Source organism: Dunckerocampus dactyliophorus, chromosome 7, assembly GCF_027744805.1.
Source record: "Dunckerocampus dactyliophorus isolate RoL2022-P2 chromosome 7, RoL_Ddac_1.1, whole genome shotgun sequence".
Classification (NCBI taxonomy): domain Eukaryota; kingdom Metazoa; phylum Chordata; class Actinopteri; order Syngnathiformes; family Syngnathidae; genus Dunckerocampus; species Dunckerocampus dactyliophorus.
Window position 1 is genome coordinate 12812102 of NC_072825.1, and position 24813 is coordinate 12836914.

At 39.2% G+C, this 24813-nt stretch overlaps 1 protein-coding gene across 2 annotated transcripts in view; it reads right to left on the reverse strand.

Annotated features, from left to right (window-relative positions):
- Positions 1-768: 768 nt before the first annotated feature.
- The window catches only part of bckdhb (branched chain keto acid dehydrogenase E1 subunit beta), a 39556-nt gene continuing 15511 nt past the window's right edge, over positions 769-24813 (reverse strand). The window contains exons 8-11 of one of the 2 annotated variants that reach the window (XM_054782349.1): positions 23504-23614; positions 14586-14672; positions 2503-2655; positions 769-1110 (exon numbers count right to left, since the gene is read on the reverse strand). In XM_054782349.1, coding sequence (XP_054638324.1) covers positions 2515-2655; positions 14586-14672; positions 23504-23614 — 339 coding nt within the window. In that variant the 3' untranslated portion in view covers positions 769-1110; positions 2503-2514. Of the gene's footprint in view, positions 1163-2502; positions 2656-14585; positions 14673-23503; positions 23615-24813 lie in introns of both variants that reach the window. The other variant, XM_054782348.1, reaches the window with a different exon arrangement.

The following is a 24813-nucleotide window of genomic DNA, read 5'->3' on the forward strand; positions in this document are numbered from 1 at the left end:
TACAGAGGAAACTCAGAAGTAAAATGCCACTGAATTCGCCCAATTTGAAACTCAGTCAAAATCTGTACGTGTGTTTTGTTTTTCCTCTGCCATTTTTGCAGCACTTAGTCAGTGTCGATGTAGTACTGGCTGATGGGGATGCCATACAACTTCATGTCAAAAAATGTGAACTATCCCTTTAACATCACGCCTACTCTGCAACTGCCACACATGGCGTAACGGTCCATGGTCACAATTGGGTACTTATGGAATCAACATCACAGAAAACTATTCGAAAAGAGACGTTTCAACTCATGGAAATGATCTATTGCAAATGCTTATACATAGCTTCTAAGCTTCTTTTGCACCAAGGTCAAAATAACTGCCATTAGAATGAACTATTAATGGATCATTCAGGATTCCTCATGAGGCTCCCACAATAGTCTTAATGGAACCTATGACTCACCTTAATGGTAAAAAAGGCACAAACACTGAAACTGAAATGGTCAGTACTGTACATAAAGGGTTAAAAGCACAAATGAAAAGCACAAATGAAATTAGTTAAGTGTTGAGTTTGTAATTTATGCACCAAATCATCTGGCTGTTAATTTATTTGGGGTTTTACATAATTATTCAGTTGTTTGCAGGATGTGGTAAAACAAACTTGGGGAGGATGTGTCAAGAGTTCGAAATTTCTCTTGACACTGTGACGAACTCAGTCACTTTAAAGCCTGCCATTGTAAAAGCATACACACAGCAAATATAAAGAAAGACAACTGTAACACATACTGTATGTGTTCATTTAAATCTTTTATTTCAGTTCAAATAAAACAAGGTGTGTGTGTGTGTGTGTACATGAAGGGACTGAGCCAGTGACAAGCCGAAGTCAACAAATGATAGAACGTAATTTTCTAAATTCGATTCCTACCACATATTATACAAAGGATCATTTAATCACATGGTTGCCTTCAAGGATGTAAGAGAATAAGGTTCACAAATCCAAGGGTAATGTAACAGTCTTAGCTGCTTAGTCGGAGGACACACAGGGCAATGGGAATCATCTGGACACTTCTTCCCTACTGGATGGTCAACAAAAGTGTCTGTTCCTGGCTGCCCTCCACTGATTGGATACTTGAGGAGGAAAATGGGAGAACATGCAGTTTAGGGCTTTCAGGAGTTGGCTCTGGAATAACAGAGAGGTTGAGAAAGTGAATCACTTGGCAACGATGGCATATGAGGCGGATAAGCCATGCTGGAGAGGAATGGTGCACAGCAAGAACAGGCACTGACGTCTGTTGGATTTGACTGAGAAAGTTATTAATGGCTCTGTGGCCCTCTGGCCAACTCTTCAGTAACTATAACTCAAAATTAAAATTTAAAGGGGATAACCAAAGTGTAGATGATTCAAAGCACACGGGTTGCAGGAGGGCTCAGTAATCCTGTGACCCGTGTGCTTTGAATCATCAGGCAACAGTGTAGGCTCCAGAGTCCCATAAATCTGATGAACAGTAAACTTCAATACCGATGGGTTGGGGGAAAAGCAATATGGTATTAATAATCACAATCTGTGATGGTGCTGCCACTTGCTGTCTCTTATTGTGAAGTTATATACACAATAAGATGAAAAGAGACACGCACTAAGAGAGAGATGTCAAGTGTTTTGAATGTGTGTGCTGATTTGACACAGATTTTAGCCATTTGCTCTCTTCTGACAGGAACACATTTTAAACACATGGTAAAAGAAATTATTCCTCATGTGCAGGTTCAGCCAGCACACATAATAGCCCTCCATAAACACATATGTGAAGCTAAAAGCTGCTAATGTGAATACAAGAATAAAGATGAAATAAAGACAGTTAATTGCCTACATGCTGTAGCTCAGGTGTTACAAGATTATAACCATTTGCCACAGCAATTTTGATGGCCTTTTTGCCTGCTTTAGTCCTAAACACACTGCAGTTTCTTTTCAACACTACGTTGAGACTACTAAACACAGACCATGTGCATGGTGACTGAGTTATGTTATGGGAAAGCTAACCATAAATCCTTTGAGTGCTTCTTTGGTCGATGATGTTCATGAAATTTTGCAGAGGTGAGGAACATGATAAGAAATAATCTTTAGGTCAGTGCTTCTCAAATAGTGGGGCGCACCCTCCTGGAAATGTATAAAATCAAAGGCTTTCTGTCTTTGAAGGTGGTAAATTGTTTATCTACACAAGCTGCTGAAGTTGAATGCTCTAAGACAGTGATTTGAAACATCTTAAAACATCCTGAGGGTTATGCGACAAAAAAGTCAAGTATCAGACACCATAAACAGGCTGTCCATGAATAAACAGAACTCAATACTGTACTGTATAGCCTTTGCCATCAGGAGGTTATAACAGTGTGAATGTCCCTTCTTACAAAAACCAACCCAGTCGTTTCAACTATAATGCTCCACTTATAATCTGGTTAAAATTCAGCAGCACCCCAATTTCCTACTGTCTTAAAATTGTTCAAATGATGCTGACATGTCGACTTTACCTGACTCCAGTTTTAGTAGTTGATCATCTTCCTGATTGCTTCAAAGCACTTCCACTTGTCTGGGATATAGAAGGGCTCAAAAATATGTGGGAAGGGGGTGTCGTAACCACACACTCTACTAATGGGAGCCTCCAAGTTAAGGAAACATTCCTCCTAAAAAAAAAAAACAAACAAACACACACACACAATTAACAACAAACAGATCAGCATAAATGTTGTTGACAAGCCAAGGTGACATGACAAAAGGAAACCCCTTCTTTATGAGTTTCTAGACTTATATGACACACTGTCTTAACCTGCTCACATCATGTGGCTTTGTGAGCTGAAAGAGCATGAGCTCCTCCAGTTGACATTCGTAAAGAATTTCTTATTTTTTAAAATGAAGTTTTGATTTCATAGAAATTGAACACAATGTGCGTTAATTTGCATCATCAGATGCAAAATAAATCACATTGCCGACAAATAACAAAAGCTTATAAATAATTTTTAAAGCAGCAGTCCATCAACTATTGTGTCTTCTCCTTTTCAGTTTTGAGCTTGATAACAATTACTGTATGTGGGCCTTACATTTGTCTTTTTTCTACTTTATGGTAATTTTACAACAAATAAAATATTTAGAAACAACACATTTAACTTGAACAAGTGACGTCAAAATGTATCTCTTAAGAATGTAAAGTAATGTCTTCAATTGTCCTATCATAACCCAAAGGGCCCTGGGTGATACTGGTGAATATACTAACATGAAGTCCTCTCTTCAATAACATACTGAGCCGCCAGGAAATTAAGCAACTACATCAAATATAAAATGTCAATTTTATTTTGAGATGTTATGCAGCACCCTCTCAATGTACGAATGGCATTTCTGGGTGGACTGCAATCGCTCCTGCCGCAAGTAAATGACATCTGCCACCTTACACAAAATAAATAATCAGAACAACTCGAAATAAGACTAAAGTAAGAATAATAAATAATCTACGTCAGGCAAACTGTAGTAATACAGCAGAATAGAAGCAATCGGACGAGCAAACAGGCTGTAGAATAAATGCTCAGTGTGAGCAAAGGTCAGCAAGGGCCAGGAGTGCCACCCAAGTCTGGCACAGCATGGATGGCCTTGTATGAATATGACCTCAGACTCAGCCATTCAAGTTTGTTACATTACAAATTTGTCTGCCTTTGACAAGTTTGTAATTTGATGCAACTTTCTTCACTTGATTTGACTTGCTTCACACGAGGCTTGTCACTTCTCATTAACCATCTGTTAGTCCAGACTCTTTGGCGTGGCCACTTTAAGCAGGCCGCAACATACAAGACATTCAAACAATTACCTCCATCCTTTGTGAATGCATGGATTTGATGATAGTTTATACCAGTGACAGTCTCTTGTGTATTTAATATGGACAATGAATAGAAAAATTAATTCTGTATGAAAAAAAAATACATTGCATATGTGCATGAGCTTCCAATACTGTTGCCGTTGCAATTCAGTCCTGTCCTAAATACAAATGAGTGGGTGGTCTCCAAGGGTCTATTTCAGCCAGTTGGGCGATCAACACCACACTTCATTGAGTGGGTTGACACTCATATCATGTAAAGACTCCTTGACAGACTAAACAGAAATTGTGAAAGAAAGCAGGAAGTGAAGTCGATGCAGAGGAACAAAACGCCAAATTGCAAAGATTCAGTCCGAAATGCTACCAGTTTTGAGAGGTCTAATATATTGAGGTGTCAACAAGTTCTATGTAGTTCTCAATTAATTGGTAAGTATGATTATCTGAAGAGGTGACAAGGAAGGATGGAGTTGCAAACTGATGCTACAGGAAGTAAATAAATCATCTTTTATTCTTGGAACCTACCTACTGTATATACAGCCTGATAGATAGGAAGAAAGAAAGGAAGGTTGAATATATCCTTCCAGGAAACTTTGACATATGGGAAGGAGGTAACCTCTTTACTAGAGCTCAGCCATGCTGCCACATTCGTTGCTATCTTCCAGGAAGATGACATCCAAAGTCAGCCATCCAGCTTAAACGAGGTTGAGTCGCAAGGGCAGTAGCCTAAGAAGAGAACTCAGACTTCCCTCTCGACGGCTGTTTTGACCAGCTACTCCTGGCAGATCTTGAGGCGTTCCCAGGTAAGTTGAGAGACAGAGTCTCTCCAACGTGTCCTGGGTCCTCCCTGAGGCCTCTTACCAGTTGGACGTGCCCTAAACACCTCCCTAGGGATGCGTCCGGGAGGCATCATCTGGCTATTCTCAATGCGAACGAGCAGTGGTTCTACTCCGTGTTTCTCCCGATAACATTGATTCTACCCCTCTCTCTTAAGGAGTCATCCAAAGTCAATTACTTACAATATTCTACTCCCCACTTATATGTGATTAATTCATGTGCAGTGAAGGGGGACACCAACTTTCATACAACCTCATCTTCATCACTTTATTCCCTCAGCCTTTGGCTGGAATACAACTTGACAGATTTTTTTCCATCAGGCTTTGGTACTAGTAAATCTAGACCAGGGGTGACCATTTCGTCACTCGGGAGCTACTGGTCGATTGCATAAACGTGATAATTTTCATTTTTTGCATATCGGTAATGTTTGATAGCAAATGCTAACTGGACGTAATAAATGAACTGTGCGTCTAATGAATACTACCTCACCATTTTGGCTGACATATTTCCGGTACAATAGTTATGTACAAAACTATTGAGCAATTACGTGTAATTATCTTTATTGCCAGATTGAATTGAATTGTGAGTTATTTGTGAATTATATCAACTACTTTGAGCACTACTTTGAAACTGTGAATGTGACATATTAATCATTAGTATTTAGTATAGTAGTTTAAAAGTTTACCGGCTAGATTTTATATTTATGTTATATGTTTTATAGTAACAGATAGATCATGTCGACTTATAACTTAACGTGCTGAAAAAGTGCGTGCACTCCAATATACATGTACAATTTAAATAAATACTCAAACTTATAAAGACAGTAAATATATAGTTCCTACATTTATAGTAGGAGGTAAATCTTTGGGACTTAATCATTTTAAAAGTAGCTCGCAGGCTGAAAACGTGTGAGCACCCCTGATCTAGACAGTGGCCAAACTATATGAGTAAAATTGGAACTCAGTTTCATGTTGTCTTTGTTTGAGAGTTTTGTCTTCAAGTACTAAAAACTTTAAGAGAATGGAGGATTGTGGAATAGAGTCAAACTCTTTTGTACAGTACATGGATGATGCACCCAAAAAAGATGATCAAACACAAGCCTTCCTATGATAACCTCTGAACAGAATCTTAGTTTAAGTAAGATTTCCACACCTTTTACCTTACTACAGTAGTTTAATGTTTAAAATCTGATTTAAATATCAACCTTATAATTCAAAACTATTCCTAGTATATGGACATTTGTTTGGTTGTCTAATTCAGTGTTTCCCATCCCTTTGGTCTTCTGTACACCCAGAGCCTTTGTCATACCATGAGTACCCCCTCACTCATACGTGTTGATAATTCTCCAAAAGTAGAACGTGACAGCTATTTTGGCACAGCTGTGCCACAGGTTATCGTCTCCCTAGGAAACTAGTTATAGTACACACATTCCATTTTATTGTCTGGCTCAATATGAAATGACTGAAAATATTTACTTATCTTGGAAATTAAATGCTCCCACGTACCCCCTGCAATTTGATCGCATACCACGAGGGGTACACGTACCCCTGGTTGGGAGTCAGTAGTCTAATTCAATTGAAACACGAAGTAGAGCAGGAGTGTACTTGCAAAGACTAGGTAGGAAACAAATCTAGACGTGAATGCCATACACTTAACACCAGTGCTGCAATGTCTACATAATTCACCATGGATTAGGTTAAATCATGTAACATTAAATTGACATCGTAAAAGGCTGTGAAAAATGCACTTGCCTTGGTCAGAAAGACTCATTGTGGAAGAAACAGTCAAAAGTCAGCATACTGATGAAAGTTATAATTAGGAAGCAAGGCCCTGCTCCACAACATTCATCCAGTCAGACAGTAACAGGGAGTTTGCTCTGTTCGTCAGGACTGCATCTGTAATCTCCTCTAAAAACATCACTGCATGTGGAAGCAAAGTACAGTATTCTGACTGCCCGCCACCACAGCTGGACAAGAGAAAGGCCACAAGTCTCAAATTACATTAAAATCAGTATTTATATTTTTGGAAGTGCATTATTATATGTGTTATACTTAAACGTTAGCATACAAATATTTTAATATGGCAGTTGCAAAGCTTATATCCTCAACACTTAAAATAATTCAGTGAGGGATAGAATGCTAAGATTTAACGTCAAGGAAGGGCGATTACGGGGTGTGTTGGCACAGATAGCACTGGCTGTTCAAATAGTAAACAGCATAGTAGTATTTGTAAATAATGGGACATCACAACAGGGTATCTGTCCAATAAATTCAACCATAGGTCATTTGTATAAAACACCAAATAGGAATGATTATATAACAAAGCAAACTAGAAGCACATTAGAACAAATTCTGAGTGTGTAAAAGTTTACATTCTTGTATAGTTGTCCTTTGAAGAAGGTTTAGTGGTTCAACTAATGAAGAAAGCTTGTCGGGCAATGATTTTTACAATATTTGGTTCTATGTTGCCTCTCAGTCAGACATGCCTCCCAGCTAACCAGTAGCCTGGTTTGAATTCAGAGTGCATTTATGGCAGACCAAATGAAAGCCTTTATCCTTGGCTTACACCATTTGGGACAGAATTGCGTACATGTGTGCTTGTCTGAAGTAAATATAAAGAGATCTGACCCACAACCCATGTTGGGAAGTCATTTTATTTAAAAAGGCAGGAAGCATCAATCAATTGTGAAGATTTGATTGATGCTAGTACTATTTAGTACTGATGTCTGGTTGGCAAATGTCACAGTTTTACCAAGCTTGTATTTACAGTACTTGAAAAATGACAGGAGAAATTAGAAAGGCAGCAGGCTACTGTTGTGAAGCATGGAAGGCACCCTAACTCAAGGCGCTTATTATAAACCCCACTCCAACAGCAGAGCACCTAGGCTAACAACTATTAACACCACAGGCGATGTTCTGCCAGAGCATGATAAAATACTGCCATGACAATCTGTCATATACTGTATAAACATTCAGCGTTTCCCCAATAGTCCTAACTGATCTCATGACTTAGAACACAAAATAGCTTATCATTATGTTCAGAACACAACTTTTATACTCAGCTGTCACTGGATGGATATACTGTAATAAGACTGTTTGTTATTTAAAGACATAACATGTTGCGTTATCACTGAGAGGTGTGACTAATCATTCAATGTATAAAAGTTACATGTTTCTGTTTGTCATCAGATAGATATGATACTCTCCCATTGCTTATGTTGTGTGCAACTTTTATATGTCATTTTATATCATCTATACACAGTACACTGGGGGAGTTTCCCACGATGGGATGCAATGATGAATCAGGAACTTTAAAAATAGAAGATAAATAAAAGGTGCCACAGATAACAGAGTCTGTCTAAATGTGGCAGAACAGTAGAATGACGTATGAGCTAATGGGAATGAGTGGGAATATACTGCATATCAGGGGTCTCCAACGTTTTTTCCATCTGAGAGCCGCTTTTACAAATTGAAGATGGCCAAGAGCTACTCATTTTTGTAATATTTATTTTCATAACTTATTTCAACCCAAACAAACCAAATATGCTTGTTTTACCAGCATTTACCTAAAAAACAAAAAGAAGGACACCACACGCGTGGACGAACTGGTGAGGAAGGCAGGCATCTGTGGCAGAGCAAAGGACACTGAGGAGGCTCCTTTCCATCATGGACAACCAGCAACATCCAATGCAGAGAGAGCATTATCTCCCAACAAAAGAGCCATTTCAGTGGCAGATTACCATCACTGCCCTGCTCCACCGAAAGACTAAGTAGATCATTCCACCCCCCATCTATCTATCTAAATGCTGGTATGGACCACTCACATTTTGCATTTCAAAATGCATTTCTTTCTAGTGTTGCCTTATTAACTGAAAACCTTGAATGAATAGCATGCTTGCGGGCGCCTCATGTGGTCATGGGTGTGTGTGTGTCTGGGTGGGGGGTTGGGGTTGTTGGTGACCCCTGGTGTATATATATCAGTATTCAGTACTGTCAAGAGATTGAGCAGAAAAACCCTCACCACCTTGAGGCATATACAGTAGATTTAAATTAACTACATTATTGTGGCAGGTCAAAATACCGATATAATGGGTAAAAAAAAAATGTGTGTGTATATATATATATATATATATATATATATATATATATATATATACAGTATATATATTTTGCATAATATCAATATTGCTGTCAAAGAAGCTCTTGATCGGCTTCTCAGAGATGGAAGGGATGGGTGTTCCTGCAATGGAGAATTGGAATTTGTCTGCCACTCTGCCCTTTTTCAAGACCAAGGATCTTGATTTAGATGGCTTCAATGACATCCTGGCCCATCCTATGAGCCTCTCAAGCCCCGTCAGGATCTATCTGCCACTGTCAGTCACTGTCAAGTCGTCCATGAAGGCGCTGATTGGGGGTTGTCGGATCCCTCTGCACTCTGGTTCAGCCGATTTCAACAGCATGTTCATCGCCAGAGCAAACAGGATCACTAAGATAGTGCAGCCTGTGATGATTCCCACCTCCAGTCTGTGCCACTCTGATGTTATTGATCCTGCTGAGACTGTGAAATCACTATAATAGTCCTGGATGAGGTCTCTTACTTGGGCTGGAACATGGTGCCTCTGCAGCGTTTCAAGGACCAGTTTGTGGGGTATTGAGACATAGGCGTTGGCCAGGTCTAGCCACGGCACTACTCTGAGGAGCTGTGTTACCACGTCTGTGTGCTCCAAACACCTGGGTGTGCCAGGGATGCCGCCCTTCTGCTCCAAAGTATCAATATACCCGTTTATATGGAAGAATTCTGCCAGTCACTTAGCTACAACGCTGAAGAAAATCTTTCTTTCAACGCTAAGTAGCAAGATGATACAGAACTGGCTGATGACCATGGAGTCTACCTCTTTCAGGATCCACACTCCTTCTGCAAATCGCCATTGCTGCGCTGTTTTTCCCCTCCTCCAGATGACCTTCAGGATTTTCCAAAGCCTGTGCCGAAACTTGGGACAGTGCTTGGAGACCGTGAAGGGTGTCCCGCTCGGTCCACATTCTGACCTAGACCTTGCTTTGCGCATCACCTCCTGAACTTCTTTAAGGAGTAAGTCCCTCAGATTGAAGGCCTTAGTAGGCTAAGGTGGTGTGATCACAGCCTTGCACTGCTCTAGCTCTTGGTCTTGCAGTGGATCCCTCTAGGTTTCACGAAGGTGTTGGTCGAATTATTCGTTTGTAAAGGCCAACCGTCTGCTGCGCTTCTGTCCGAGGAGCTCCTTCGTGACGCCAAAGGGTTTGTTGATGAAGGCGGCCAACTTTCTTGCCCTCTCCTTCCTCCGTCTCCTGTGATGTTCAGCTCTGCGCAAGATTAGGAGCCTCTTCCTGAGCATGATTCGCAGCTCTGCCTGTGCTGCCCTCTACTCTTTACTGGCTTCCTTGTGTTATTTCTTCAGGGCTTTCAGCGCTTTCCTGATGTTGTGGATCTTGGCTGACCTCTCATTCTTGGTGTAAGGCTGCTTCACTCCCCTCTCCTCCTCCACGCCAAACCTCTCTGTGGCCATACTCACTATGATGGTTGTCATAGTAGCCTCTTTTCGACATCCCCTTTGGCTGTTGCTTCAAGCACCGTGTCCACATCCTCATCAAACTTCTGCCCCTCTGCTGTTTTCGAGGCTTGGGGCCATCTGCTCTTTCTTTCCTCAGACTTCCTGGTCGAAGAAACCGTTTGCAACACTTGGAGGCTCTGGACTCTGCGAGTTATCTCGGGGCCCGGTTAATCCTCTGTCTCACGAGGTACTGGATCTGCGCATTGTGATGCTTGCATTCACTCCTTGTATTTCATCCTTGCTTGATGGAGCTTGAGGCCTTTCTCATTTTTGTAGATCTTTCTGCACAAGCATGCTATTCGTCAACGTTTGGCCATTGCAGTTGTTCGTTAACCTTGAATCTGTCCAGCCGGGGTGCTCATCCTCCCCTCCTCTCGGGCTCCCCTGGGGATATATTTCCTTTCTTTGTTCAGTAGCTTGTCTGATTCCTCCTCCGCATGAGGTGCGGTTAGGGGTGCTAGCCCATGCCGCCTCGAGCCATCTTACCGAGTTGCCAACTGACTCTCCAGCTGTCACCAACCTATTCTTGGTTGTCAACCAGACTTTCCTGGTAGTCGCTGGTTTCTCCAGACCGACATTGTCATGATACATCTTCCTATGCAAAACTAGGGCACATCATCAGTGATGTTACTTATAGACATATTAGAAATAAGTAAGACATAATACAGACTCACATGTTAGCATTGGGAGAGTTCCTTGTTGTTGTTCTTTTTTTACTTACGTCTACTTACGTACTAGACAGTACTTCCTGCAGTGGCTATTGTCGCATCAATATCACATTACTAACACCTCGTGACCAGTGTAGAATATTACATATCACCACAAAGTCTTTGAATGAGTCTTCTGAATGCCTTAGATTTCATTTAGCCATATTTATCCATCCATTCATCTTCTATGCTGCTAATCCTCACTAGGGTTGCAGGTATTCTGGAGCCTATCCCACCTGACTTTGGGCGAGAAGCGGGGTACACCCTGGACTGGTCGCTAGTCAATCGCAGAGCACATACAGACAAACAACCATTCACACTCACATTCATACCTATGGACAATTTAGAGTTGCCAATTAACCTAACATGCATGTTTTTGGAATGTGGGAGGAAGCCAAAGAACCTGGGGAAAACCCATGCATGCATGGGGAGAACATGCAAACTCCACAGAGATGCCCAAACGGAGATTCGAATCGCCATATTGAGGCATAAATACACAAAATTTGTTTAAATATACATATTTTTGCTCAATTATAGGCCGTATTCAACCACGAAACAGCAATGAATTGTTTATATATTTTTGAAAAAACGTGATAGACTGAAGCTGCAAAATTTTAAGCACAAAGTTTTAATTTAATTTTAAGCCCGTCACTTCCTGTTGTACGGAAAGGACGCTCACGGAAAAGCTCCGTCCACTATTACCGGAGTTTTAAACTTTTGCGACCTTGGTGAATACAGTTTGTGATCACAACTTGTGATTACAACTCTGCAAGTGAGTGCTGAGACTTCTGCCTCAACTCGGACCCGCGAGTGGACTAAACTCACCAAAAGAGACAATCAGGTGGAGCCGACAGCCGTTACAAGCAAGCTATCATGCTAGTCGCGGTTTGAAGCCTGATTTCAATAACAGGATAACATCTGGAGTTTTCCTGTGCAGCTTTTTCGGCCCACGAGGACTGGTGGGACTTTGGTGAGATACTGGTGAGAGATAAACTCGCCGTTATAACGAAGATTATTCACCGAAGGCATTGCACCACACGTCAACGGCTAACTGGAGATGAGCAAATTCAAAAAACAATACAAGCAGTTGATGTTTGCTAAATACAAGGCAGAAGAGTCCTGATTGTTCTGTCAGGTTTGTTATTTATTTATTTATTTATTTATTTATTTAAAATTTATTTTTTATTTATTTATTTTTATTTATTTTTTTTTATAATTTTCTTTGTTGTGTTTAAAAAAAAAAAAAAAAAAAAAAAGGAAAGGAAAAAAAAAAAAGAAAGGGAAAAAAAAAAAGCTTTGTTCTTATTTATTTATTTAGTATTGTCATCATTATTATCACTATTATGAATGTTCTCTCTTTTTTTGGGGGGAGGGCTATCTCACCGTTATCTATTATGTGTTATCCTGACTATCACTGAAAACATGACATGGAATCCAGGAAGTGAACTACATGTACTGTACTAGATGTAGAATGGATGGGGGGTAGGATTAAATAAGCTTTGCTTCTTCCTACTCCTTTTGGACATGTGGAACTGTCAAAGAATGATTCACGAGATGTATTCCATTGTAACCTTCATGTTCAAATAAACTAAACCAAACCAAACCAAAGTGGCAAGGGATTACTGTGTGTTTGTGTGTGTGTGTATCATTCTGCACATATCTGGTTAGGTCGGATTTTCGCAAGACTAACAATTGATTATCTAATATTGAGGCACTTCCATGTGGGTTATTTTGTTTATGGGAAAGTATTTCGGCACACAACACAATCTCTTTGAAGAACAGCTGAACAATAATTCAATGCAACAGACCCATTTAAGTCATGCTTCATTATATTTAAAAACACAAGAAAATAGAAGATCAACAGTATTCTGTCCAAATTTCCTGAGGCTATGTGAAAGCTGCAGATCTAATACAATCAGTGAATTCAAAAACAACTTACATCACAGGTTCACAATGCGAAGACCCGGACACATAAAAATTGGAAGGATGGCTATCCACACACTCACAGACAAATAGGGTATGAAAAGTGAATTTGACTGACAATACCTGGATAAAGGACGTTCGGGGACATTAACAAGGAAACCACACAAATTGTTGTGACTGTAATATCATCTGAGAACTAGGAAAGTGGTACTAACTGCTGGGTATCGTAAGTAAATCAAACAATAACAGCCCACAAAGTGCTGATAAAGATGTCATGGTGCAGAAATAGGTGTAATTTGGATGATCGACAGGGAAACACTTAATTTAGGATTACACTGACAGTATTTTGCAGTTGTCAATAACAACAAACATTTAATTTACAGTCTGAGGGCAACTGCAGTATTAGTATACATACATGCAAATGAATTCACTATGTCACTACTTCAGTTGTAATTGGTTGTCTGGATTTAGTACATGTTATACATTAGCCTCACTTCTACAGTATGTGCAATCATTGACACCGTATTGTATTGTATTTGTACTTTATTTATCCCACAGCGGGGAAATTCACTGTAATATAAACATGTATATACACGTACATGTTTATATTTATATGTTTATATATTTATATTTGCAACATCTTGTGTATGCAGTACTGTGAAAAAGCCTTAGGCCATCACACATTTTATTGTTTTTATGATTTTTTTTTTTCTGACACAGTAAAACAGGTAAAAAAAAAAAAAAAAAAAAAAAGAACAGGCACAAATGGTGGCATTACAATAAAAAAAAAGGAATGGCACGCAGACAAAGGAAGAATCGATTAAATTATAATGACAATGTGGATAAAGGGGCTATTACAGGAATGCATTATTGCAGACAGTATGAAATAAACTGTCAGCCTCTGTCAGTCAGAGAATAATGACAGCATACCCTAAGTGTTTCTCATCCTTCATAAACCAGGCAGTGTTCTGTTAGCAGATGGACAAACAAACACAAATAATAGTCTGTGTTCTAACAGTTATCAAAAATTATATGGCCATTAAAGTATTCCAAAAACAACATCAACAACACTAATGGTAGCCTAGGACTTTTTCACAGTACTGTTTCTCTATCTGTTTAATTGCTTACTTTTGTATATTTTTTTCTATTAATATGACATGCTCCTAAACTAATTTTGCTGCATTGTACTGTTAAGTGCCTTGTAATGACAATGAGGTATGCAATTTGGCTTTTTGGGCTGCTTATGCTAAAAACGTTGAGCTTCTAATTTTGCTTTGAGAATTGCGGCTTTTAGGGAGTAGCCACTGGCTTTCTGCAGTGAACTATTTTTTAGGCCTTATCAGCATTTTCATATCCCACACTCCCTAAAAATGACCCAACTGGAAAGCATTTCATTATTACGACGAAGCCAAAAATGGTTATTTATGAGCTTCTAAAATTTCTAGTTTATAAATGTCCAATTGTTTATACAAGAGAACAATCTGAATAATAACACATACATTACAGTATATGGTTGCTAACGGGCATATGAAGTTGCATCTACTGAAACTAGCAGAGGAAGTTGCATCAAGTCTGGAGTGCTCTGGGGCACTCAGTGCAAGGCTATTTAGCTTTACTTGAAACTAGAAACTCATCTCCTACTCATGGAAACTTTAAATGACCTCCCACCCCAAAAAAATACAGTATACCCTGAAGACTCACCTGCACTGTAGAGCTGATTTCACCTGCAAAGCCTCCGGTTATTGGAGCCTCATGGCTAATGAGCAAACGTCCAGTTTTCACCACAGACTGCAATACAAAGATAAGCACATAAAAAGAAAGATTACTGAATGTTCTATATACTGCATCAGCACAGCAAACGTCTTAAGAGATAAGGCTGAAGTTTCTCTGAAAAAAAAAAACATTTCACATTTTGCAGTGTTTTTTTTTTAATTCTGTTTCAGCTAGACATACAGCACATTACCTCCATGTATGTGCTAACAAATCTTTGCCTGATGGACCTATATACACACACACTATCTAAATTAAGTCAACATACAGCCGCATCCTCAGAGTTCGACACTGGGGATGTAAAATGGTTAATTTCACTTAGGGGTGCACTCACTTGTGTTGCCACAGACATCAATGGCTGTGTGTTGAGTTATTTTGAGGGGACAATAAATTTGCACTGCTATACAAGATGTACTGTATACTGACTTTACATTGCACAAAAGTGTCATTTATTCAGTGTTGTCCCATAGAAAGAGATCAAACATTTGCAGAAATGTGACCTCTTCATCTGTATATCACAAGAAAGACATCAATGTTTTGTGTGTGCTCTATGTGTAAACCTTGTGTATGAAACCGTATGACGGGTGAACTACTAGTACATGCAATGCCACTAGTAAGGCAATAAGTGGATGACCGGAATGGAGGTCATGCTGCGTACTCTGGTATGCTACAGCAGCTTACTCACCTTGAATTGTATGTCTGACTGTATCGCTATGTACTGTATGTGTGTGTGTGTCTGCGTGTGCGTGTGTAAAGTGGACATGATATAATAGTATGAGCTGAGGGTTTATTTAGGCGGGTGCATAGGGCCAATGGGACAATCATTGACATTAAAGGCCTCAACCTTCCATACACAGCATTTGGGTTTTCTATAACCCAACATTATTGCAGGAGGATGTTTCTGCTCCACAGCAGAAAAAAAACCCACAACAACAACACTCTACTATAATCTAATCCATTTGCCACTCGTCTAAGTAGAAAAATAAACTAGATTTTCTTTTTCAAGCTGTTGTATTTTAAATTGTTTTAACAACTTATGACCATATGAAAAACTATTTAAGTCGGAACTAGAATGCGATGCATCCACCAATACTAAATACCTGTGTACTTAAGAAGCAAAAATAGGTCTGGATGTTCACATTGTTATCAAGTTATAATTCTTTCCAATACGTCTTCCAGGTGGAAAAATTGTGTGCTTGGGTAATTAAAGACAAATTCCTGATGTTACCTTGCTAGTGAACAGCCAAGTGTCCCTTTTGTATCAAATTGTTTCAGTCTGTTGTTCATTGTAAGTTTTTTTTCTGGAATTTTTAAAGTAATGACAACACTGGAAGGCAATAACTACAGGAGGAAACAGCACATTGACGGGAAATCAAGCTAAAGCTTGGTTTATGCTCCAGCGTCAAGGTGTCAGCGGACACTTTAAGGACTTGCTTCGGTGCTTGACATGCACCAAAAATCTATGGAAATTAAGGGTTGTGATTGATCAGCTTTTAGTACATTATTTCCTGTGTGTACAACACTAGTTCAGAGGACATGCAGTCCATCTTTGTGAATGAAATATTCTCCAATTTCAGATTAACATTTGTAATAAAAAGTAAAAGTCTGTCATGGTTGCTCACGGAGTTGACTCTGCAAAACTCTGCTCCTAGCATTTTGGCAGACAATTGTATGCCATGTGCTCAACCTCGACGAGCTATAAAAAGATCAAGATGATGTCGGAGGGGATGGCGTTGTGATAATGCAGAAGCGAAATCCAGGCTTTACGGTTGAGACGAGGGCGACATCTTAATATTACACATTGTTGCAATATTATGACTCACACTCACAGCCAATAAACTGAGCTGCTATCTAATCTTCTCTGCTGACCAATTATTTATTCCTTAATACAAACAACAAAAACACCTATACATAGATGGTATTAAATGGCAGCTCCTCTCTTGTTGGAGAGATACACCATTGAACGTCTTTGTATGAAAATGGATTCTTCAAATATCTTCTGGGAAAATAAGATCTTGTCAGTGTTTCAAAATATTGTGGGATAAACTGTCAGTTTACAATTGACATCAGGTTTGTCATACATAGTAATTACAGCAGTTGGCTCAAACTCAGAAGCTGGGTGTGGGTTTTCAGACTCATCCACTCGCATTCTGCGGTTTGACCCCGTTCGCAAAAGTCAGCCTAAACTTGTATTTACCTTTAACATCTTCTTGTCACTTGCATCAAAGGGAGAACTTAAGACATGGTATCATTGTTACATCAATATGAAGCCATAGAAAAATATTGGGACATTGAGCAGTTTGATGAATTAAAAGGGGAAAAATTCAGTGTGTAGGCGGACGAAAGGCAGTAAAATATAACACTTTCAATAAAAACTCAAGACCACATGCTGGCAACAGGTTTTCTTCTTCCATGGATTTATAACAGCCACATGAGGTTATATTTGAATAGTAGCACATGCCAAAGATCACTTCTTACTGAAAGCAGAAAAAGGTTGGTTGTTTAAAAAGATAATTCTTCAAAAGGGGTTTTCAAAGCGTGTGAGAGCCAACCTCAGCTACACATAGATACTGCACACCAAATAGGGCCTCTCCGACCTTCACAGTAAAACTGTGGCGTACTCAGTCACTGTAGAAAAAAAACAAACAAACAACTAAACCAAAATAAAAAAATCCATCACCAATCTGTCTGTCTGAACCTCAAGTAGCAAGTTAAAAAAATATTAAACACGCTATCAAGCTGCTGCGGCTCTCCTGAAGTTCTCTGGTGCTCCCCTGGGGTAGCCCCGACTCACACTTTGAAATATCACTGTTCAAAAAAATATATGTCTATATGTCCAATATCATTATGGAGACTAACAAGACCAGAAAGTGGGTTTGGTTTACAAACAGTCTTTTACAGTTTCCTATGATGAAGTCAAAGCAAAAACAATTTTTTTTTTTACTTCCAGAAAATAAAGCGAAGGGATAAAGGACATTCTCAGGAAAGCATAAATTACTATATCACAGGTAGATATTTGGTCAAATTAAATCTCAAAAAATGAAATAGGGACTTGCATCCAGATATTACAAATATAGAAGTTAAAATGTGTTTGAAAGTCACATTTGGTGTGATCCTGGATAAGCTGCATGACCTGTACGACCTTCGTGAGCTGCTTGTACCCTATCATGCTACCAGTAGAGAAACTGGAGAAATTGAAGATGGATAATGAGAGAGAAATGACCTGTGGCTAGCACTTTCTTAATTGAGGGTTCCAATGATTGCTACTCCTGGCCATCTATTGCTGCATTAATGTGTCGTACAATTTTATGATGACGAGATTAGTTTTCCCTGAAGGTACAACTATTCTAATTCTAACTCACTCTGCTTCTGCCCTTGCTCGCAGTAGCTCTGGTGGATTCAACAGGACTACTCATTGGGATGTCATTAGATCCCAGATGTCATGTTTACTGCCATTCCCATACACACCCAAAGTAATGAGGAGCATGGAGTTTCATCCTGCCACAGCCACACCATCCACTCTACCTCTATGATCAATTGCTCTTTACATCAGGCTGCTTCCTCCTTCCACAACCAAATCGCTCCTCAATGCTGTGGTTTGTCTCATCCTCGTGTTTTTCTCTCGGCTTCGCCCTTCATTGATTCTTCAAACCATCCATTTAGCCTGCTTTTGTGAAGTCTGTCTTCAATTCCAGCACACACCACAATGTGGCCTCACCAAGGTTGGCAGTCAATCACCTGGCATGCCCTCAAAGGTTAAGGTCACAACTGTCATTTTCCCATGGAATATATACCCAATCACACACATAGGCAGATGAGAGCTTCTCAGAGCCAACTCCAACAAGCAAGCAAACACACAATCATTCTCTTGCATGTGAAGCACACACCCTGAGTGCAAACACGAATGGCTTTTCAGGGGGAGCTTATTCTGAGTTGATTGATGACAGTGAATTGCAAAACCTCCTGCTGTCTATGGGTATTTTACTACCCAATGTAGGAATCATCTAAAAAAAGAGAGACCATTTGGAGCGTCAAATACTATGCTATACTAAAAAACAACAGCCTAATTTCTTGCCTTAAATGGGGTAACAAGGAACGAGTTTGGCTTCTGAAAAACAATATGCGTTCAAAAGAGTAATACATTTGCATTAGAAGGTGCAAGCGTCTTCATCACATACTCAAGAATGGAGAGGCGACAGTGCGCAAGGATACGGCAGGAGACAAAAATAAACTTTTTGTTTGATTTTGTTGCCCGCACATTCAACTATGTAAAGACAAAAGTATTTCAAAAGAATACAGTATTTCATGAATTCAGATCTAGGATGTGTTCCCTTTATTTTTTTGAGCAGTATACATACAACCCATATAAAATTAAAAATTGTTCGGAATCTTTACTAATACTAATAATCGACTTAAAAACTGTGGTGATAACAAAAATAATACACGCATATGCACACACACACGCACACACTCCTGCTTCCCATATAGTATGACTCCCCTTTCCTCAGACCGTCAGGAAGAAAAACTCAGTGTCGCCACTGAGAAGTTCTTTCAGTCCTGCTGGCTTTTCTCCCTTCCACTGTAATTGCCTGGCAGTGGCAGAGTCCCAACTAAGCACCAACCTGTGATATTTATGACAAATAAGAGTCTTGGCTACTGGTTTAATACTTTAAATTGCTGCTCAGTGATTAACAAAAGAGAGTCACTGCTTGGCAAACTAGAGGGCCTGTTAAATTACAGCACTGAGAAGGAAGGAAGGCCAGAGGAAACACAAGCACTTGATTTTAGTGGTGTACAGCCACTCAATCTCTATCATGACAGACAGTGAAGAAAGGTATGACCCAAAAAGTGGGAGAAAGGGTGAGAATACAAAAAAAAAGGAGTCGGAGAGAGTGCGAGGAACTGCCTCAACACTGGGCAAGGGGCCAAGCCAACCTCTGGAGGAGTACAATGCCAAGAGACCTCTGACTGAAAAAACTCATTAAAACCAATTTAATTCAATAACATGGCGCACGCACACACTGCTTTTCTGCTTTCTTCCCTACACCACCACTGTATCCTGCCAGCGCAGTGGAATGTACAACTGCTATACATGGACAAGTCTTTAAGGGTATCTCATAGGCTTTAACATGTACAAGCATATAGTAGTACTAAAAAAAAATCCATCCAGCCGTTAAAGGGCCAAAAAGTAGTACATTATAAATGACTGCTTTGAATTAGGGTTGTCAAGTGCTTAAAATTTGTCATCACAATTAACTGCAAGATTTTCATAGTTTAATCATGATTAATCACTTTTTCTAAAGCCCTGTTACCATTTTTTTCACATGATATAATGAGTGCACTCTCATACAGACCGAGAAAGCAGGGAGTGTTTCGGACATTTTTTCTTATGTATCATTTCTGCATACTTTTTGCTGCAATTGTAACGTCAGTTTATATTTTTGGTCCGTGCAGCATTCACCTTTAAGGTCAAGTTAAACAAATCACATCAGTGATCACTTGCAAGCAAACCAAAACTTGACATACTGAGGTGGTAACTCAATTCACAGTGACAATTAATACATATAACTTTGTTCTTGCCAATACAACTGTATGACTTCAGAGATAAACTTACCAATCATAACACATTGTGTAGCCCGTTCGCTTGTGCCAGCACTTGAGCATGGCTATATTACTGCAATTTCCCTGACAGTGGATTATTTCCAGTCTTATTTCAAACCATTCAGAGTTTTCTAATGTGGAAGGTGGCGACAGTCATTCATTAATTGGGATGGGAAAGATTACATTAATTCAATAACTCATCTTTAGAACACACACAAATGTGGTCACTGGTGAGTTAGCATTCCATGGGTTTTGACTTTTGGATTATTTGAAGTCTATTTATGTGCCAGTTATTAAGAACTTGTGGAGAGTGATCACATTGCAGTCACTCCATAATTAGGCTACGATGCACGCATGTGTGGACCTAAGTAGTGTACAATTTTCCTCATGTGACTATACCCTAATAATTTCGTCCTTGCTCTGGCTCGTAGCTTAATCAACACTGAATAATAATAATGAAAATGGATTTAATTTTGTATAGCATTTTCTAAATACCTAGCATTTTACATTCTACCATTATTGAGTCACTCACACTGGTGGTGCTAATCTACATCTGTAGCCACAGCTCTCCAGTGCTGGCAGCATGTAGCCCCAGCCCCTTGTGTGTCAAAAATGGACCTCTATCTTAATCTCCAACACATGTAACTGTATTTGATAATAGCAGGACTATTTCTGCAACACAATTATACACTTCCCCTATGTTTCACACCTCCACTGCTGGTGTATGTTTTGAGATTGTTTCTTGAATCACTTTAGGCTGTACTACCCACAAAAAGAAGCCAGTGTAACAAAACAAATGTCTTGTTCACCTGCCACATTTTCAACTGCCCTGTAGCGACAGTCACAGGATACCTGGAACTGAAATTATTTGGGCACATTTTCTAATCTTGGGCTTGGGTAGAAAAAAATGTAAGACAGCAACAGAAAAAGATACAGACAGAGAAAGGGACAGGAAATCAAACAATGTATTATACAAAATATTCATAACGAATTGGATGTGACATATCTCCTTTATCCAATTGCTCTAACTGTTTACCTAATTTAAAACTAACAGCCAGAGGATCTGGAGAATCCCTTGGCAACACAAAATCTGGTAGTATGCATCTTGGATCCCATGCTAGTGATTTCACAGACAGTGCCTTTTTCAGCCAGTTCCATCAGGCCTACAAGCTGACCTCAATGATCTCAACATGCCTACAACTCTCGCCAAGGCTTTGTCATCTTCAGTGGAAAAGAAGCAGCAAACCTTCCAATCTGAAGACTCTTAAAATACAAGGGGGTGCATTAATAACCATAAACAGGAAATTTCCATCACATGAGTATCATTAGGAACTAAATGGAGATTAGCGATGAAACAAACAAAAAAAAGCATTCTTCCACAAGTTCGTTTTCAACTTTATGCCAGTTTTTATTTCAGAATGATTCATCCTTCATGTGTATGATGGTAATAGGGTAAATGGTACTGTCTAGTATCTCACTGTCCAAAGCGGTGAGTGACGAATGAGCTGGTGAGATTCTTTAATATGTAATGTGCTTATTCAGAAAATTGGCATATTTGTACATATACAAGATGTATATGAATTGAGATGGATTTTGAAATACCCGGGGCTAAACTAGAAAAAAATGCATGCAAGTACAAGCATGTGCTTTTTGTTTTATAAAATACATACAAGAGCACACACACACACAAGCACAACTGATCCAGCTCTGCCTTTCTTTCACTCTGCAAAATACTTAGTGCTGGTTTGGTCTTCAGTACTCAGTAATAATGCTTTCATTACAGACAAAGGCAGCAATATGGGGGAGTGGGAGGGGGGTCTAAACCTCTTGACATTTTCTTCCTGTGCCATTCTCTTTTACAATAATTGTTTCCAGCGTGAGTGACGGCAGGCCAAAAATATTCCAATTATTGTGGTAGGCCAGTAAGTGCATGCTGGCTGACACCCCTCCGTTGAAATGCAAAAGCAGGAATGATGGCAGTTAGTCTGTGCTAATTGCTGACAGGCCACCTAAATCATTCCTGATTTGGCTCCAAATAAAACATTCAAGAGTCATTTCACTGCTGTACTGGGTGTCATATCAGTTCAATTAATCTCAGACTAAGTATATCTAAGGTAGTATTAACTCATTTCACTGTCTATGTGTGCGCTGCCTCAAAGGTGAATGTAGCCGATGTATTGAAATCACAACGATTATTCAATTTCTTCTAAGGCTTACACATCATATGGTGGACACATTGTGTGCTGTGAAGTGTGATCTGTGGTTCTCAGCCTATAGACTTGGAGAACTGGCTGACTAATTTGAGGACTGAAAAATATTAAAAGTCTTTATCGTGAGAAAGTACTGGGTTACTCTTTCTTTCAGAGTTGTCCGTGTCTTTTTTTCAGTTTTTATTAGGGCTGTCGAAGTTAACGGAAATTTCCTTTAACAGCACTTTTTTTTAAGCGAGATAAATGTGCGGATGTCCTTGTTGACCTTCGGCCCACACCGTAGTTTGAGAAAACACAACGGTGGATTTGGAGCCACAAGGGGGAACAAATATTCAGCAGAAATGAAGAAAGAAAAGGGTATTTTGAATGATAAGTTTAACTCCAAAACCCTGACAGATGGCTCTCGCAACACGACGAAAGTTATTTGCATCTGCTATCGCTGTGAGGTTAGTTGTCACCGAGGACGATGACTGCCACAAAAAAAGCGATAAGGTACTGGAGCACTGCCGACATTTATTTAATTGTCATTTATACAGTGGTGCCTTGGCATATGAATGTCCCAACTGACTAGTGTTTTTTAGATGCGAGCCGTCTCTCTAACTGTATATTATTTTTTGAATAAAATAATGGAGCCCTGTTGACAATTATGACGGAATAAATATCACCAAATTATCACTTGTAAATGTCTATAATAACCTATATAATGACAATGAAAGTAATATAACAAAATCCACTGACCAATTATTTAATCATGTTTGGAAATAATGGAACAGGAGATACAAGTTTTAGTGTTCAAATAACTCTTGAGCCTGTAAACATTGTAGCAGGAAAATATTGCTGTATCTACTAGACACTAAATGACACTAAAAGTAAATATTCTCGATTTAGTCTTACATAGACAAAATACACAAATCATGCTATTTCCAAATTTGAATTGATTTAAGTATATTCCATTTTCCATCCATCCACATTCAATTTTGTTTCAAAAAATCTTTGAGAACCATTATGCTGAGGGATAAGCACTTAATTGCACTGTACCTTACAAATGGTTTCAGTATCCCACGGCAGGATAGTACGAAGGTCGATGACCTCACAGGACACTCCGAGTTTCTCCTGAGCCATTTTGGCTACTTCTTTCATCACATGGACCTTATTGGAAGATGAAAAAAAAATCAAATGTCATGATACATGATATTTTGTGTTTAATTATTACAAATGTATCAACACACATGGTAGAAAGTCACTGTAATAAGCCCTTTTGTAAAGGTATTTACAGTAAAAAGAGGCTAAACACAAATAAAGCAATTCAGGCAAATATTTTTTTCTGTTTAGGATTACAAATTCCACTGTGTTCAATTTATTTTCCTTCTTGCTCATTTGGAAGGCTGGGCAGATGAGTGGTGTAGATGGAAACAAAGAAGTGCATTTCAAAATGGAGTGCTATTGTTTCCACTGCTTTATTGGATCGTCTATCTTGCCAATTCATTCTTCAAGAATAATAGTGGCTATGAAAGGGACCTGGGCTCCAGACTCCGACTAAATGGTCGCATTTTGAGACTAAAATATGACACATTGCGAGCAAATGTTTCATCTACTTGCAATTTTGTCCTTTATTACTGTGAGAATTTAAAAAAAATGTGGAGTCAATTGATGACAACTCCTCACATGCTAAACCGAAATCGATGCCAGCGTGTGTGATCACTCACATTTCAATCGCGTTTGATCGACTTTTCTACCATCTTTGCTTACACATTTTGCCTGGCTCACACGTCTGTCTAGTGGTAGCTAGCTAGCTAGAGTTATCCGCCTAGCCTCTGGTCCACAGATCCACGGGCAGATGAGTGGTGTAGATGGAAACAAAGAAGTGCATTTCAAAATGGAGTGCCATTGTTTCCACTGCTTTACTGGATCGTCTATCTTGCCAATTCATTCTTCAAGAATAATAGTGGCTATGAAAGGGACCTGGGCTCCAGACTCCGACTAAATGGTCGCATTTTGAGACCCCGGATTGTGGACCAAATGTGACTTTGAGTGGAGATGTGCTTTGTAAATACTGTAAAGTACAATGTAAATGTTAGCAGTCACATAAAACACAAATAGCTCACCTCTCCTTTCTTTTTGTCAAAAGTAGCTTTATTGAAAGTGCTGGAAGTTGGATACACCTGCACTATCATAAACCTGGACACTTAATTTATATTGTTTTATACTGTCCTGTTTAATCAGGACAGATTTCTATGAGAAAGATATTTAAACCATTATTTTATTGTGTTGTGACATTTTTTTAACTAACCCTAACCATTGAGCAATGACTTTCCCATGTATTAGTATTACTCTAAAACAGGCATCAA